We start from the raw sequence: 13,693 nt of genomic DNA, 5'->3' as shown, positions 1-13,693 counted from the left end.
TTTTAAAAAGAATACATTGTAATAATTTTTGCTCCTGTGGGACTTTGGATCTAAACAAAAGAATAAAGGCAAACAAAATTCACCAAGTAATGAAAAAGCAGTATGAAGTTCTACCCTTATCTGGAAACCACTATAATGATGTAACTGGCTAGTCTAATATTTTTAACCAAGTTCAAAAAAGTTTGAAATGTAATAATTAAATGCAAATACAGTCCTGATCCCAAAGACCAGAAGAATGCCTTTAAGCTAGTATTTATAACAAGAGCTATTCGACTGAGCTCTCTTGTAAATTTTATCATACCTGAGGCAGTTTTCCTCAGTCGATTAGCTGGAAAGCTGAATATATCCTGAGGCAAACCAGACATCTAGTACAGGCTAAATTCAACTACTGGAGCTTAAATTTGGCTTAATATATCCCCACTTGGATCTGCCTGTTTAATTCTCTTTCATATGATAACGTTGGTTTATTCATAGTCTGGACTTGCCACCTGAACAAACTGTACCTCATATCTTATTCTAATGGAATAAGAAAACTTTGCAAAAACCACAAAAGTTCCTGACTGAAAATCAAATGCAAATTTGGGATTAAAAACTGTTTTGTAAAGTGACTACAAGATTAGTACAGAGAGATTTTTCCCCTAAGGAGTACTGCTTTTTATGATCATGCATTTTTTATACTCTGCAGAGACAGATGGGCTTTATAAAAGGATACAGCCTGCTACTCAAAAGGGTTTCAGTGGCAGCTACACTTCTGTGTTTTAACCTCGGTAGAAATTTATATTCAGTATTTTTCCAGAAAATATTTATATTTCTTCTTTTAGGACTATATCACCCCTTGGTGTAGTTCCAGTGGTGGCAGTAGAAATACCTCTGAGATTAATCTGCTCCATTATTCCTATTTTAAACAGCGCTTGAGTAGTAGGAGAGGGACAGAAAGGGAAAGGATTGATAATGTGCAAGCTTCTCAAGAATGCAATAAATGCCATCACTCAAAAAAGTTGCAAATGTCCAAAAAAAAGCAGAGCAAATATTTTCTAGATAAAATCAAATCTTTCTAAATTTTTCACTTGTTTTTTCCTACTCATTCAACTTCTCAGCTAAATAACAGATTGTTCTTGCTCCTCTCTACATTATACCGTACTGTCTATTATTACAAGTTGCATATAACACTCCTTCTGCCTCAGTTCCTAACTTCGAGGATTTCGTATGATGTCCCTATCACCATTCCCAGGAACTTCATAAATATTTATGACATCTTAAACTATTCAATCTCTACAAATTGTAGGCACTGACAGCCGGTTGCCTCAAAACACCAACAATCCTGTATTGTTCATGTGCTATTGAAGATTAAAATGATGTTTCAGAAATTAACTGCAGAAACCATTTGGTTCAATAAATTTACTATTTATTCTTATTTTTTAACTCTTGTCAGAAGTGTAGGTTCTGCTTTTATCAAATGTGGTACTTTTTTCCACTAACTGTAAGTGTGATATAAACTAGTGCTGTGGCTGTAGATTTGTCTGCATTTAAGCATATATATATATATATATATATATATATATAATCCTGTTGCTAAAGTAACAAACTGATTTTCTTATCTATGTTTATTCCAAGTGAATATTCAGAAGAAAAACATTTCTAGCCCAGACATATAACGTGAACCTAGGATTACGTGAGGAGTTAGGAAAAATGAGTTTTGACTCATATTCTTTTTCAGTTTATCTGTGAGACCTTCGCTAAATCACTTCTGCCCCAGTTTATCAGTGTATGCTGGCATACAGATATGACCATGGCTCCACAGGATAGCACTTACATAATTTTCCCCTGGGAAACAGAGACTTAGATTGAGACATTTTTTCTAGGATTGATCTGTCATTTACCTTAAGTGGTCACTGGGTCAATATACAAACAAACCTGGAGGGAGGAACCAGAAACCCACACCAGCCCAGGCAGATTCCCCTACCACCAGCCTACAAAGGCAGGCTATAAATTTGAGCTTAAATCACCTAGGGTTATTTTTTTCAGTGCAGCAGCAGAGGTGCAACCCAAGGACTGGAGAGCAGGCCTTCACTGAGCACAGCCTGTAGCGAGCGGTAGCTCAGGCCACCCACCGGCATGGCCGGAGACTCCAGTCGTTTGGGGAATTTCCTTGAGGATGCAACAGAGCAAGTGCTGTTCAAATTCCTGTGCTACTCTCATGTCTTCAAAGAAAGCGGCAGCCACTCTCTTATGTGGAATTTAATCCTATCAGTGAACACTTAAACATGGATTAAAATACCTACAGAACAAGCCTTCAGGTGATAGGCAGCCTGCCCTCAATAGGCAGCCTGCCCTTGTCCCAGATGAGCAAGAGACCAGCAACGTGTTGCATTGCTCGCCCAAAGCAGGAGCAAGTCTGGGACATCAGCAGGGGTGTACCCCAGGCATGGAGGAAGCTTTAGAAAGTGAAAGTAAGTGTGGTGGTACTGGAGTTTAGGCATGGCTAAGATGAAATGCAAGCAGCAGAACCACTGCTGGGGACTTGATGCCTGTGGTCTGTCCCAGCATCTTCTGGGCTGGACCATAGTTTCACCAACCAACTGGCTCTCCACAGCCCTGGCTGCACCTGGCCACACTTCTCCCTCATGAGTCCTGGTGAGAAACACTGGACTTTGTATTTAAGGGTGTAGCTGGCTGTGGACTTTGGGCCAGGACTTGTGAGCAGCTCTTCCTCCCAGAAGGCCCAGCAGGATCTGGTTTTATTGTGTTTCAATGGCCACCATATCATGCGTGCCTCATTTACAAGTAATAAGGACGTTGGTTCCTGGGGTGCCAGGACGCGAAGCGGGTGGAGATTTTGTTTGTTTAACTTTCAAGTCAGTAAATTCAGCCTGAGCTGTTGAAAGTCAAGCTGTTTTATTTTCCTGAGTGATGACTCAGTAATTACACCAGCCATAAAGATTCAAGAAATCAAATTAGGCCTTGACCTTTGTCTTTACGGGGACTGCAAGAAAAGAAACAACTGAAACACTGAAGAAAAAACTGAAAAACTGAAATTTAGTAATTTCAGTCACGCAAGGAGAGGAACCTAGCTGATTTCCCCACGTCTCCCTTTCCATTGCAGAGCTAACAGCAGCAAAAGCAATTATAAAATTCTTCACAAAAGTCAATAAGCACGGTTCTTAATAGACATCGGGAGCTGATATTCTCAGTAAGAATCTATCATTACAAACTTTTTTTTAATAGAAAAATGCACTTTAATATTTTAAATAGCACTAGAAAAAAGCCTACTATTATAAAACAACACCAAGTTATGCTTTAGTTGAGTGAGTTGTTCTGAAACAAACCAAAAGTCCACCAAGACTGAATACTGAGGGGATGAAATAGGATTCAGGCTAAGAATTACAGCTTGTTTTGTCATAAGCATCTTATTCAAACATATATAATTTTGCCCAATACTTAGGTGCAAATGAAATATATTGCTATAGAAGAATTTAATCAAGATTTTCAAAACAATATACCCATTATCTGATGGTATGTTCAACTGAAAACGAAAATCACTTTATGACCCTAATAAACAGATTGGTCATTGCACTGTTACATGCAGCTTAACAACGGCCAAAAAAGAATCCTTCTAAAGACAGGAAGAGTTTTCTGCACATTTAGTTTGGACTTGGGAGTCTTAAGAAAATAAAAGTGGTTTGGGTTGTTATAATGTAAAGGTTTTTCAGGCTTTGGCAAGTGCTAAATATAGCACCTTACCACTGATTAACAAACACATCCATCAAGAGTGGTTTCCCATGACTTCTAAGTGAATAATATTCAGCACAACCCTGCCGTAATAAAATTGAGGGGAATTTTGCAGTAAGGAGCTTATCTTTACCATAAATCTTCCTTCATTATAGCATTTTGTCTGTCAAGAAGGCTTAGCTATAGAATGGCATACATCTGCCTTCATGACAGATGTGCTATATGGAACTGCTGTTGTTGCCATTAGTTTCAATGAAGGAGAATTGTGGGTAATTTTCAGAGATTGGCACTTTATCAACCATTACTACTTTTACCCTCAAAAATTTTTTATCACGTCAAAAATCTACCTGGGTTTCCAGCCCTGTAACCCACAGGGTTTGCAGGGCTAGCAGAAATCTGGGGAAACAGTTAGGAAAAAGCTGGTTTTAAACAGAGGAAGTTTGGTAACGTCACCTCAGCCCTGGGCAATCCCCCTGCTTTGAACCACTCTGGGAGAAAAACCGCCACCAGAATTAACACAGTCTGTCTCCAAGGTCAAACAGGAATGAGCCTGGCAGCAAGGCCCCTGGCAGGATCCCCGGCGCTGGGCTGAGAGGCGCGTGGGGCCTTTCCCTGACAGAACTGCGTGCTTCTAACCAAGGGCAATGCTGCTGCTTGGGCCACCCAGTCTGCGTGGGGAGGACTGACAGACCTCCCGGAGGGCGAGCCTGAAGGCCATCCTGGCCAAAATACTAGCCCTAGAGTTTGGAAGACATCATATCTTTGGAAGACATCGGTTGGGTTTTAATAAAGTCCTTAAATGATGGGGCTCGGCAGCCCGTTCAGGGTGAGGAAGCTCAGCCCTGGGCTGGTATCAAATCCTACTGCCCAGAGTATCTGCAAGGCTGTTTCCAGCCCCGTGAAAGTGAGAAATTTCTCCCCATGGAGAAGCCTAAACACAACCTTATTTCATCCTTGCAATACCAGGACTCGGAATGGTGCGAACCAGGACTCGGAATGGTGCGAAGCGCAGAGAGGCTGCCAAGCTGCCTGCATCCGCACCTCCGCACTGCTTCATGTAGAAGGTGCCTGATAAAAGGCACGAGCAATAAAATTTAGGCAGCTTTCTTTGGGAAATATTTACGCTGCTCCTAAGGAGTTACTATTTTTCAGATTTAAATCTCTCATTCTGTTTCATTTTTCTTTTCAAAATTCCCAGACCAAGAGAAGCTCTCTACAGATTAGTACACCACCAAATTTTCAGTATTTCATGTTTGGAATATGAGAGGGAGAAAATCTCTCTGAAACCTAAATATTTTTCCCCTCTAAAGACCAGACCCATTTTAGGGAAAAATATGCAAAAGTGTTCTCCTCAGGCTGAATGTTGTATACAGTTTCGGCTTAATGCACAGCTTTATATTAGATGTAGAAAGTAATCAAAATGGGGGGATTTCTGGGAATACGGACAGCAGAGCAGATCCTGACACACTATAATACAGTTTTTGTCTTAATCGTCAAAAGTAAGCTATAGAGAACAAAAATTCTTTGTTTGACAGAAAAGCAATTGCTATTTCTTGTAAAACATATAATATATTCCAGAAGACCTAAGGGTTTACTTTCCAATAACGATAGAAAAAGATGCGCGCCCCACTGTGAGCTCACAGTAAGGCTGTTTCATGTAAAAAGTTGGTAATTAGTCCCTGAGTGAATAAAGTAGAAGAGATAAGAGACTGATACTTACTGTAGCAACACAAAACACTTTTTCTAGCTGCTAGGATTTAAAGGGTGTGTGGGTGGGAGGAGGGGGAACCTATTTCTACTCATTTAATTTACAAGCCTCTAAACCTCAGAAAATGATTTCTTGCATTAAGCTTAAACATGTGTACTTTAAATTGTTACTAACTGATGTAAAGATTGATAAGAGACATTTCAGTTTGAAAAAGCAAACAGGAATGAAAAATTATACAAAAGCATAAAAGACTTTTGTGCTGTACACACTAGTAGCAGATTTCACACTCATTGTACACCACTGCCTTCAGCAGACTTACACCAGCACGGCTTGATGTTTCACCAAATTAACTCATTAGCATTCAAAGGATCTTTCTTGAAAAGGGAATACTTGGAAAACTAAGTCAAGTACCTTTAGCCAGAATTATATAATGGATACCAAGAACAAAACCAAACCCAAACCACAGGAAAACCATCTACTTACAAACCAAAGTTATTATTTAATAACATTTGTATCACTTTCAGCTAAATGCTAAGTACCAGAAGTTAAAACCTTACAGCATTTTTTGTTCTACCTGCAGAACTTGGAGCAACTGGAAATAACTTAATGTTCACATTTTCCTTTGTTGTTATTCATCTTTATTAGAGCTAGAGTTTGTGATTCTCACTTCAAAAATAACTATGTAATTTATATCACAACTATGTGTTGGACAAACCTCTTTTTTACCAATATACAGAACAACATACAAGAGCTTGACACAGTGCTCTCAGCACACATCCTTTACTTCTCTCTGTTCAGTTTGTCTCGTTTGCTTTAATGCAGCATTTACTGCTAATGTACATGAGATGAGAGCACTTATCAAAAGTCGTATCAGAAAACCTTTGTTACTTCATGAAGACTCACTCCAAAATACATAACTGGTCATCAGGTTGTCTCTATATCCCCACTATTATAATTGCAGTCCTGGAGATTCATCTACACACAGATGAAATGTGTAGTGATGTCCTAAACTGTAATCATTTGGCCTACGAGTATCTGATTCAGTATATAAACAGTCAGTAAGTCTATGTATTTTTACTGGTTAACTAATAACATCTTGTTTACAAGCACTGAACCACACCACAAATATCAAGAATTTGTGTAGAGGAAATACTTTTAATGTATTTCATTAAAATATATTATATTATATATATATTTCATTAAAATACATTAAAAGTTTTCATTAAAATATATTATATTTTATATATATATTTCTTTAAAATACGTTAAAAATATTTCCTCAGGCTGGATGTACACATAAATCCCAGAACTAGTTTTTATTTACTGCTAGTGATAATTTGACTTGTTTTTACATCCGATTTCAGTGTTTCTGTTGCCACATACGAGTATTTAAAGAACTGTCCACTGAGATGAGAAAAAAACCGAACACAGACCTCCTTCCCCCATAGTCCTGCAACTTCCATGCAATTCAGCCAGGCCACATTAGCTGAGCAGCCTGTAGGAGCACCTGTACGATGCACAGGCACACACCTACTGCCAGAAACCACCGGTCCTGTACGCGGGGGTAACAGAGATAAAATATTACACCTCCTTTTGAATTGGAGTATGATACCAATATAGCTGGAATTGAGTATGATACCAATGCAGCTGAAGACAGAGTGCATGCCTATAAAATATACGTTGAATCCACCGCTTCTGCAGGAACATAGAGAAAATTTACGGCTCCTAGATTTTGTTTGGTCTTGATCTTTGTAAAAATTGATTTTGTGATCTTGCCAGTAAATGTATATTCCATGCAGTAACATTTAGACAGAGAGTAAAAATGTGAATAAACCTGGTTTTCCAAGAAGTCAGCACAATTTAATCTCACAGTGTGATTCGAAACAGACAGACAGCAAGAGAGATGCCCTTTGAATTTAAAGGGGGTTGAATCAGCTAACAGTTTCTAAAACTTCCTGATCTTTAAAGGTATTTTTTAACAGGCAGGGGGGAAGTTGGAAATACTGATTCTGAAATCATTACACTTTTTCTCTTGCGGTTTAACAGAGTTTAATCTCCAGCATAGTCCCTGCTTTCTGTAGGAATTCCTTACATTCTAACGATTCATTCATGATTGCATGTTGCATCTGAAAGCAACCTATTTAAACTAATTGAGATAGTCGATACTGTTCCTTCCTTAACTTTACAAAAATATGCTTAGAACACCCAGTTTTGAAACCAGGTTACACTCACTACAAAATTCCTTGGGACTTTTATGTAGGCACATACAATAATAAATGGCTGTATTTCGTGTGAGAAAATGTCCAGTGTAACACATGAAAACATGATTATCCAAAGACCTCCAGAGACTCTGGCAAAAAGACTTTGGATAAATGAGTTTGAATAGCTAAGGGGAAGGCATAGCAGCTTTGAAGGTTCCAGTTCTCCTCACTCTGGATAACACAAAGTTCAGACGATTCTTGTTGGGCAACCCTCATAATTTAAGTATGGCTAGCGACTTCCTTAGGCCAGCTAGCAAAATTTGGACAGAGGTCATGTCCCCCATTCCCAAACAAGCAGCACAAATCCGAGAGCCACTTGCTTCATTTCCATAGTGAAATTGTGACAGGAAAGAGGCAGCCAGTAAGGACCAGCAGGACACACTCACACCAGCTCAGGCACAAGTGAACCTGGGGTGCGGCCGGCAGCCCGCACGCTGCATGTGGGCTCCTGCACCAGGCCTGTGACTTGGAGCCGGGAGGCTGTGCGTGCTGCCCTGGGCTGCCATCAGGATCCTTGGTATCCCTCCTATCTTCTTGTCCTGAAGAAAATATTTGCCTCCCCCAACCATTTCCCTTGTGTTCCAGCACACAGTTATGTGCGAGAACCAATATTTGCTCTATTTAAAGCACTTCTAGGAAAAGGTGCAGTGAGACCCAATTTACGCAGCCTCCCGTGCTGCTGATGGATTGGGGGACCAACATGTATTCCTGTTTTGCAAAGGAAATAACGCATTTCCCCTCCAGTCAAAGGCTGGCATTTACAATGAACCACATTCTGCCAAATTCCCCATCTCTTGTGCTCCAAGAACATCCATAGAAGAGCAGATCTGTCTTTATTCAAAGTGAATTAGCCACACAGTTATGCTCAGTATCACTGTGCCTTACAATTACAAGAGACCGTGTTACTTGTGCTCTGCTGATGGTATAAGTGTTCAAACACCAGCCAAAACAAGTTCTGCCAGCAACAGCACTTTGATCACTTCGCTCTTTCTGCATTATAGCAGCACTGTAATCGTTCTGCAGACATGTCAAAAGACGATGCCATCAGAGTAGTTTTTACACAGGGAAGCAAATAATGAGGAGTTAATATACTGGCATTTATCTCTGGCCAGCATTTCCAGAGCTTGAACTTGCTGTATAGGAACAGAAGATAATCAAACAGAGGCAGAGTGAACAAACTGTACCTGCCTTTAATGATGTAAATGCCCCTGTTGTCCAACACAAAAAAAAACCCCAAAAAAACAAAAACCAAAAAACAACCAAAACCAAAAAAACAACACCAAAAAAAAAGGTCAGTGTTGAATTTCAGAAACCATATTCAGGTTAAAGGGCGCCTTTTCTTATCTGGTATTCCACCCAAAGGACAATGATTTCGTTTAATAAAGATCATTAGTCAGTGAAATATATATTTTAGAGAGTGTCTAGTAGGGAAGATTATTTTGGCAGTCACTGGAGTGTACCAGATGGTTCATTAACATAGGCTAGACAAGTCAAAGGCTTTCAGAATAATTTTGAAAATGTCAAACAGAAACAAGAACCCTGTCACTTTTTATTAGAATTAACTACATCATACCCTGGACACAGATTTCACCTTGGGTCAGAAAAATTAATACAGAATTATATGAATTGTGTAACATACTGGGTTAAAGATAGGGCTTCCTCTTGGGACTCATTTGCTAGCAATATATTATGGTCTTCTACTTTAGGAATCCTCAACCTTTCTTTTTGCAAGCTATGAAAAGAGCTGACCTTGCTTAGACTCCATTGGTGTCTAATTGATTTGAGGTATATGCAGAATTTCAACAAGACACTCCGCTAAAGCTCTTTTGTGATCATTTTCCCAGGAAAGTTGGCAAAAGGGTTCACTGAATATTCAGCAGCTTGTAAAGTATGCTTTTGTCAGGAGGAAAAAAAAACCCCAAAACAAAACACAAAACCACATCCATTTAGTGAAACATTGCCTTCATAAACAGGAATTAAAATGCAACTGAATTGTTGTTATTTTTTTTTGTTATCATTCAGATGTCAAAAATCTTGAGAACTTCCAGCTTGTGGAAGGTGTTCAGGAACAAGTGAACGCTGCTCTGCTGGACTACACTATGTGTAATTACCCACAGCAAACAGACAAATTTGGGCAGCTTCTCCTGCGACTACCAGAGATCCGGGCCATCAGCATGCAGGCCGAAGAATACCTCTATTACAAACACCTGAACGGGGATGTGCCGTGTAATAACCTTCTCATTGAAATGCTGCACGCAAAGAGAGCATAAATTACACCCATTAGAGCTTCTGCTTTCAAGGAAAAAAAAATATTCCGAACTGCTCGAAGCAACACTAATTAAAATGTGGTTTTAAGACTTTGCAAAATGGTATAATAATCAAATACTAATAGTAAATAAGTGATGTATCAGGGTATTTGTATTGCAAACTGTGAATCATATGCTACACATCCCCAAAGGAACCTATATAGGACTTTGTACTGGAGTGAACGGAACTTACCAAGTGGATACTATCACCAGTGACAACAAGAGAAAGGACAGAATAATCCTTGTATATTTAACTCTGCTGATTGCCAATATGAAGAAACCTAGGAGAAAAAACCCGATCCGTATTATCGAGCTAAGGTAGTGGGGAATTTCAGCGCACTAAATTCCTTCATGGTATAGCAGGACTTCTAAAACAGTTGTAATAGGTGCAAAACTGCACCTAGAGCATCTTCTGCCATCCTTCCAAGGACCCAACACTTACTTCTGCTGTGATAAACGATGTGGCATCCATTCAACAATCCGTAAGAGAGCGCTGGCATAGGCCACGCGCTGTGTACTGTCGCCACCAGATCCTGGGGGGCTGGGGCTGGCTGTCGGTCCCTCAGGCCTGCAGACCGCTGGTATGAAGAGTCTGTTATCCAGTTAGCTTGGCACCCTTACTATGTTCTGAAGTTTGTTTTGTCACGTGTTCATGTTGTTCTGTCAGGCAGTATCCCTCTTCTACTACTGTTACTGGATCGCTATTAAATAGCTAAGATAAATACTCCAAACCAAATCAGCCAATTCAACTATACACTTAACTAGGGCAGTGGCTAAAAGATGGCCCTGCTATATATTCATGGCCATTTCCAAATAAAGGAAATGGAGATATTTTAGCCATCACAAACAATAGCATCTTTGACACACACACAAAAATAATAATAAAAAAATATCAGGACACCAAATACTGATGTTAAAAACCTGAAAATTAAATATTAAAAAAATTGTTTGCAATGCAAGAATATACAAATGAATTATTTGACCTGATGAATGCCACGGAGCTTATTAAGAAATGATCTTTAAAATTTCCAGTAATTAAGAAACTAAGTTTCAACTGAAACATCCAACATCTAATGCAATGCTTTCTTTTTAAAGTTGGGAAATACACATCTTTTACGCAAAGAAAGAAGAGTGATACTGCTATGTCTGTGTAGGCCAAAGTCTCCTGCAGAACAAATATTAGAGAAGAACAAACAATTCTCTCTGTCCAAATAAAGATATCAGTATTAACATGTAGTGCCACAGTTATAAGTCTTGCCTTATTTCATTACCCTTAAAGGTAACCATGCAGGTGTGGATCAACATATGTTTAAAATAAAGTATTAATCTCTAACATTAACAAAAACATAGTGTTTACATTCTTTAGGTCCTGTGGGGAAAAAAACTGTGATAAAATTGCAAAGCAGTGATTTCCTTATTATTTCTTTTAAATTGGTAATTATTTTACCAGTACTTAATTACTGTATGTCGTGAGACACTAAAATCAATAGGGGTATTTCATTTTGACTTTAATTTTGAGATTATCGGCTGCACAATCACTTGTAGAAACTGTATGAAATCCTAATCCTTTAATTGTTTTCATGAAGATTGCTGGCTTTTGAATAGTTTATTTATATTGTATATGATAGTTTACACTGTATACAATTATGATGCTAATTTATTGTTCTTCGGTTTCATCTTTATATAAGATATAGTCAGAATGAAGAAGCCAAATATATGTGTTTACTGTAGCATGTCTTCAAGTTAGGGAAACATAGTTCAGGGACACACAAGGGTCTTTACAAATTAAAATCATTCACTTGATTAAACATCTGTAAATCTTCATAATCCTAAATGTAGTTTATTTAAATCTATTGTAAATTATGTGAGTTAGATCTTTTTCTGTTTCATGTGAACTTGAAAAGGTGCATTTCTCTTATTTTTTTCTATCCATTCATATGTTGTATACCAAAGACATCAGTTATTACATCTGCATTAGTACAAAGCACGCATATTTTAATTGCTTGTATTAATCAGTTCTAATATTTTGTCCACGCACAGGGCACAAACACAGCAAAGCCTAGTGTCTGCAACTCCTGGATGCCTCTCCTATATCATGGAACACACATACTGTAGTACAGACCACAAGCAAACCAAGCACATCTCCCTTATCCCACACAGCAGACATGCAAGCATTATTTAAATAACAGCGTTCTCCCTCAAACAAACTAAATTAAGAGAAATTAAGACACGGGTGGCAATTGACAGTGGCTGTGTAATACGTTTACCCACGTGTACAAGATAACCTTGGTCATTCTTTCCTCTTTGAAAGAAAAATCAAGCATATTTCAAGTGTTTGCATTCTGTATTTTCTCTTTTTTTCTCATTGAAATGCTACAGTGAATCTCCCTGAATATTAAGAAAAAAAAATTAAAAATGTTACTAACTGTATTCACAGCACCATTATCTATATACAGGACAAAAGAATTAAAATAAGGACATAGAAGAACAATTTTTCATATAGTATAATGGAAACAATTTCAGATAAGCTAACATATATTTGCCCACATCTGTGGTTCCAAGAATCCTACCGATTGCCCAAAGTATTAAAAAAAAACCCCAAAACCCAACAACAACAAAAAAAATCACCACCACCACCCCCATGTTAATTGTTAACTACTTTGTAACCAGACTTTTACTTCTGACTGCCTTATTGATTACAGGATATATTAGTAAAAGCAGACTAAAATTCAAAGGGTTTGGCTTTGGCTGGTTTATTATAGTTGTTCTGTGTTTGTAAACAGACAATCTGTAAAGTCTGATTATTTGTATTACAGATGTTCTGCAGCTGCCTTGGATTTAAATCCATGCAACTCTTAGAATGTGCAGTGAGTTACTTGTTGAAGTTGAAGTTCTCTTACTGTATCGGTGAAATACATATTGTCATGTCAGTTTTTGCCAGGAGTTTCTCATCGCCAATGGAATTATTATTTTTTTCAGTATTTCAATAAATATTGATATGCCTATGCTGATTACTTTGTAATTGTCTTTATAATAGCCTCATTCCACTGAAATGAAGCACCAGTCAAAAATCAGCTACTCAGAAGAGTAAAATGCAGGAGAAATAAGAACACCAAAGAGAATCTGATGCAGAGCAGAAGACAAAAACGCGGAGAGCTGCACCTTCAAAAGCTTGGGCAGCTATGGTGAAATTGCCTAGGCTGAAGCAAAATAAATACAGCTAAACAGATGAGAAAAGCTGAATCTCGTAATCAAAAGGGAATTTGCCAGTCACTACTTTCAAATTAATACCTTTCCTCTCAGACTGCACACTTAATTTTTGCTTTACATGTTACTCATAAAGGGTTAAGCAGCCAAAGCACCAGAGAGGGAAAACGACAGAACAAAAGAAAATCAGGTAACAGGATCCAGGGAGCTCAGGATAACCTCTCAGCAATGTAAATATGTGGCAGGGCCAGGGGCAAACCCACAGCTTCCAACACAACTGCTAGCAGAGGCTGCCAAGGAGGCAGATGTTACTGCTACTAGAGAAAAATATTTTCCTAAAGTTGCCCTCTGGCTCATCTGGTTGCCATTTGGAGAGCAGGAGGTAAGGTGGTCCAAGAGAGCTTGTCAGCAGTACCCTACGTTTCAGAGAGGAGCCCACCGCTTCCCACCGGTCTGGTAGCTGAGAAGGGGCTGAGCTCTGA

General features: G+C 38.6%; 1 protein-coding gene across 3 annotated transcripts in view; it reads left to right on the top strand.

Moving 5' to 3' along the window:
* The window catches only part of NR5A2 (nuclear receptor subfamily 5 group A member 2), a 96,537-nt gene extending 83,522 nt beyond the window's left edge, over window positions 1-13,015 (top strand). For all 3 annotated transcript variants that reach the window (XM_055724426.1, XM_055724424.1, XM_055724425.1), the window contains one exon: window positions 9,721-13,015. In XM_055724426.1, coding sequence (XP_055580401.1) covers window positions 9,721-9,968 — 248 coding nt within the window. In that variant the 3' untranslated portion in view covers window positions 9,969-13,015. The remainder of the gene's footprint in view (window positions 1-9,720) is intronic.
* The last annotated feature ends 678 nt before the right edge of the window (window positions 13,016-13,693 follow it).

This window comes from Falco cherrug, chromosome 12 (genome assembly GCF_023634085.1).
Source record: "Falco cherrug isolate bFalChe1 chromosome 12, bFalChe1.pri, whole genome shotgun sequence".
Taxonomy (NCBI): domain Eukaryota; kingdom Metazoa; phylum Chordata; class Aves; order Falconiformes; family Falconidae; genus Falco; species Falco cherrug.
Note: the sequence above shows the minus strand (reverse complement) of the source record. Positions and strands in the feature narration are given on the sequence as shown.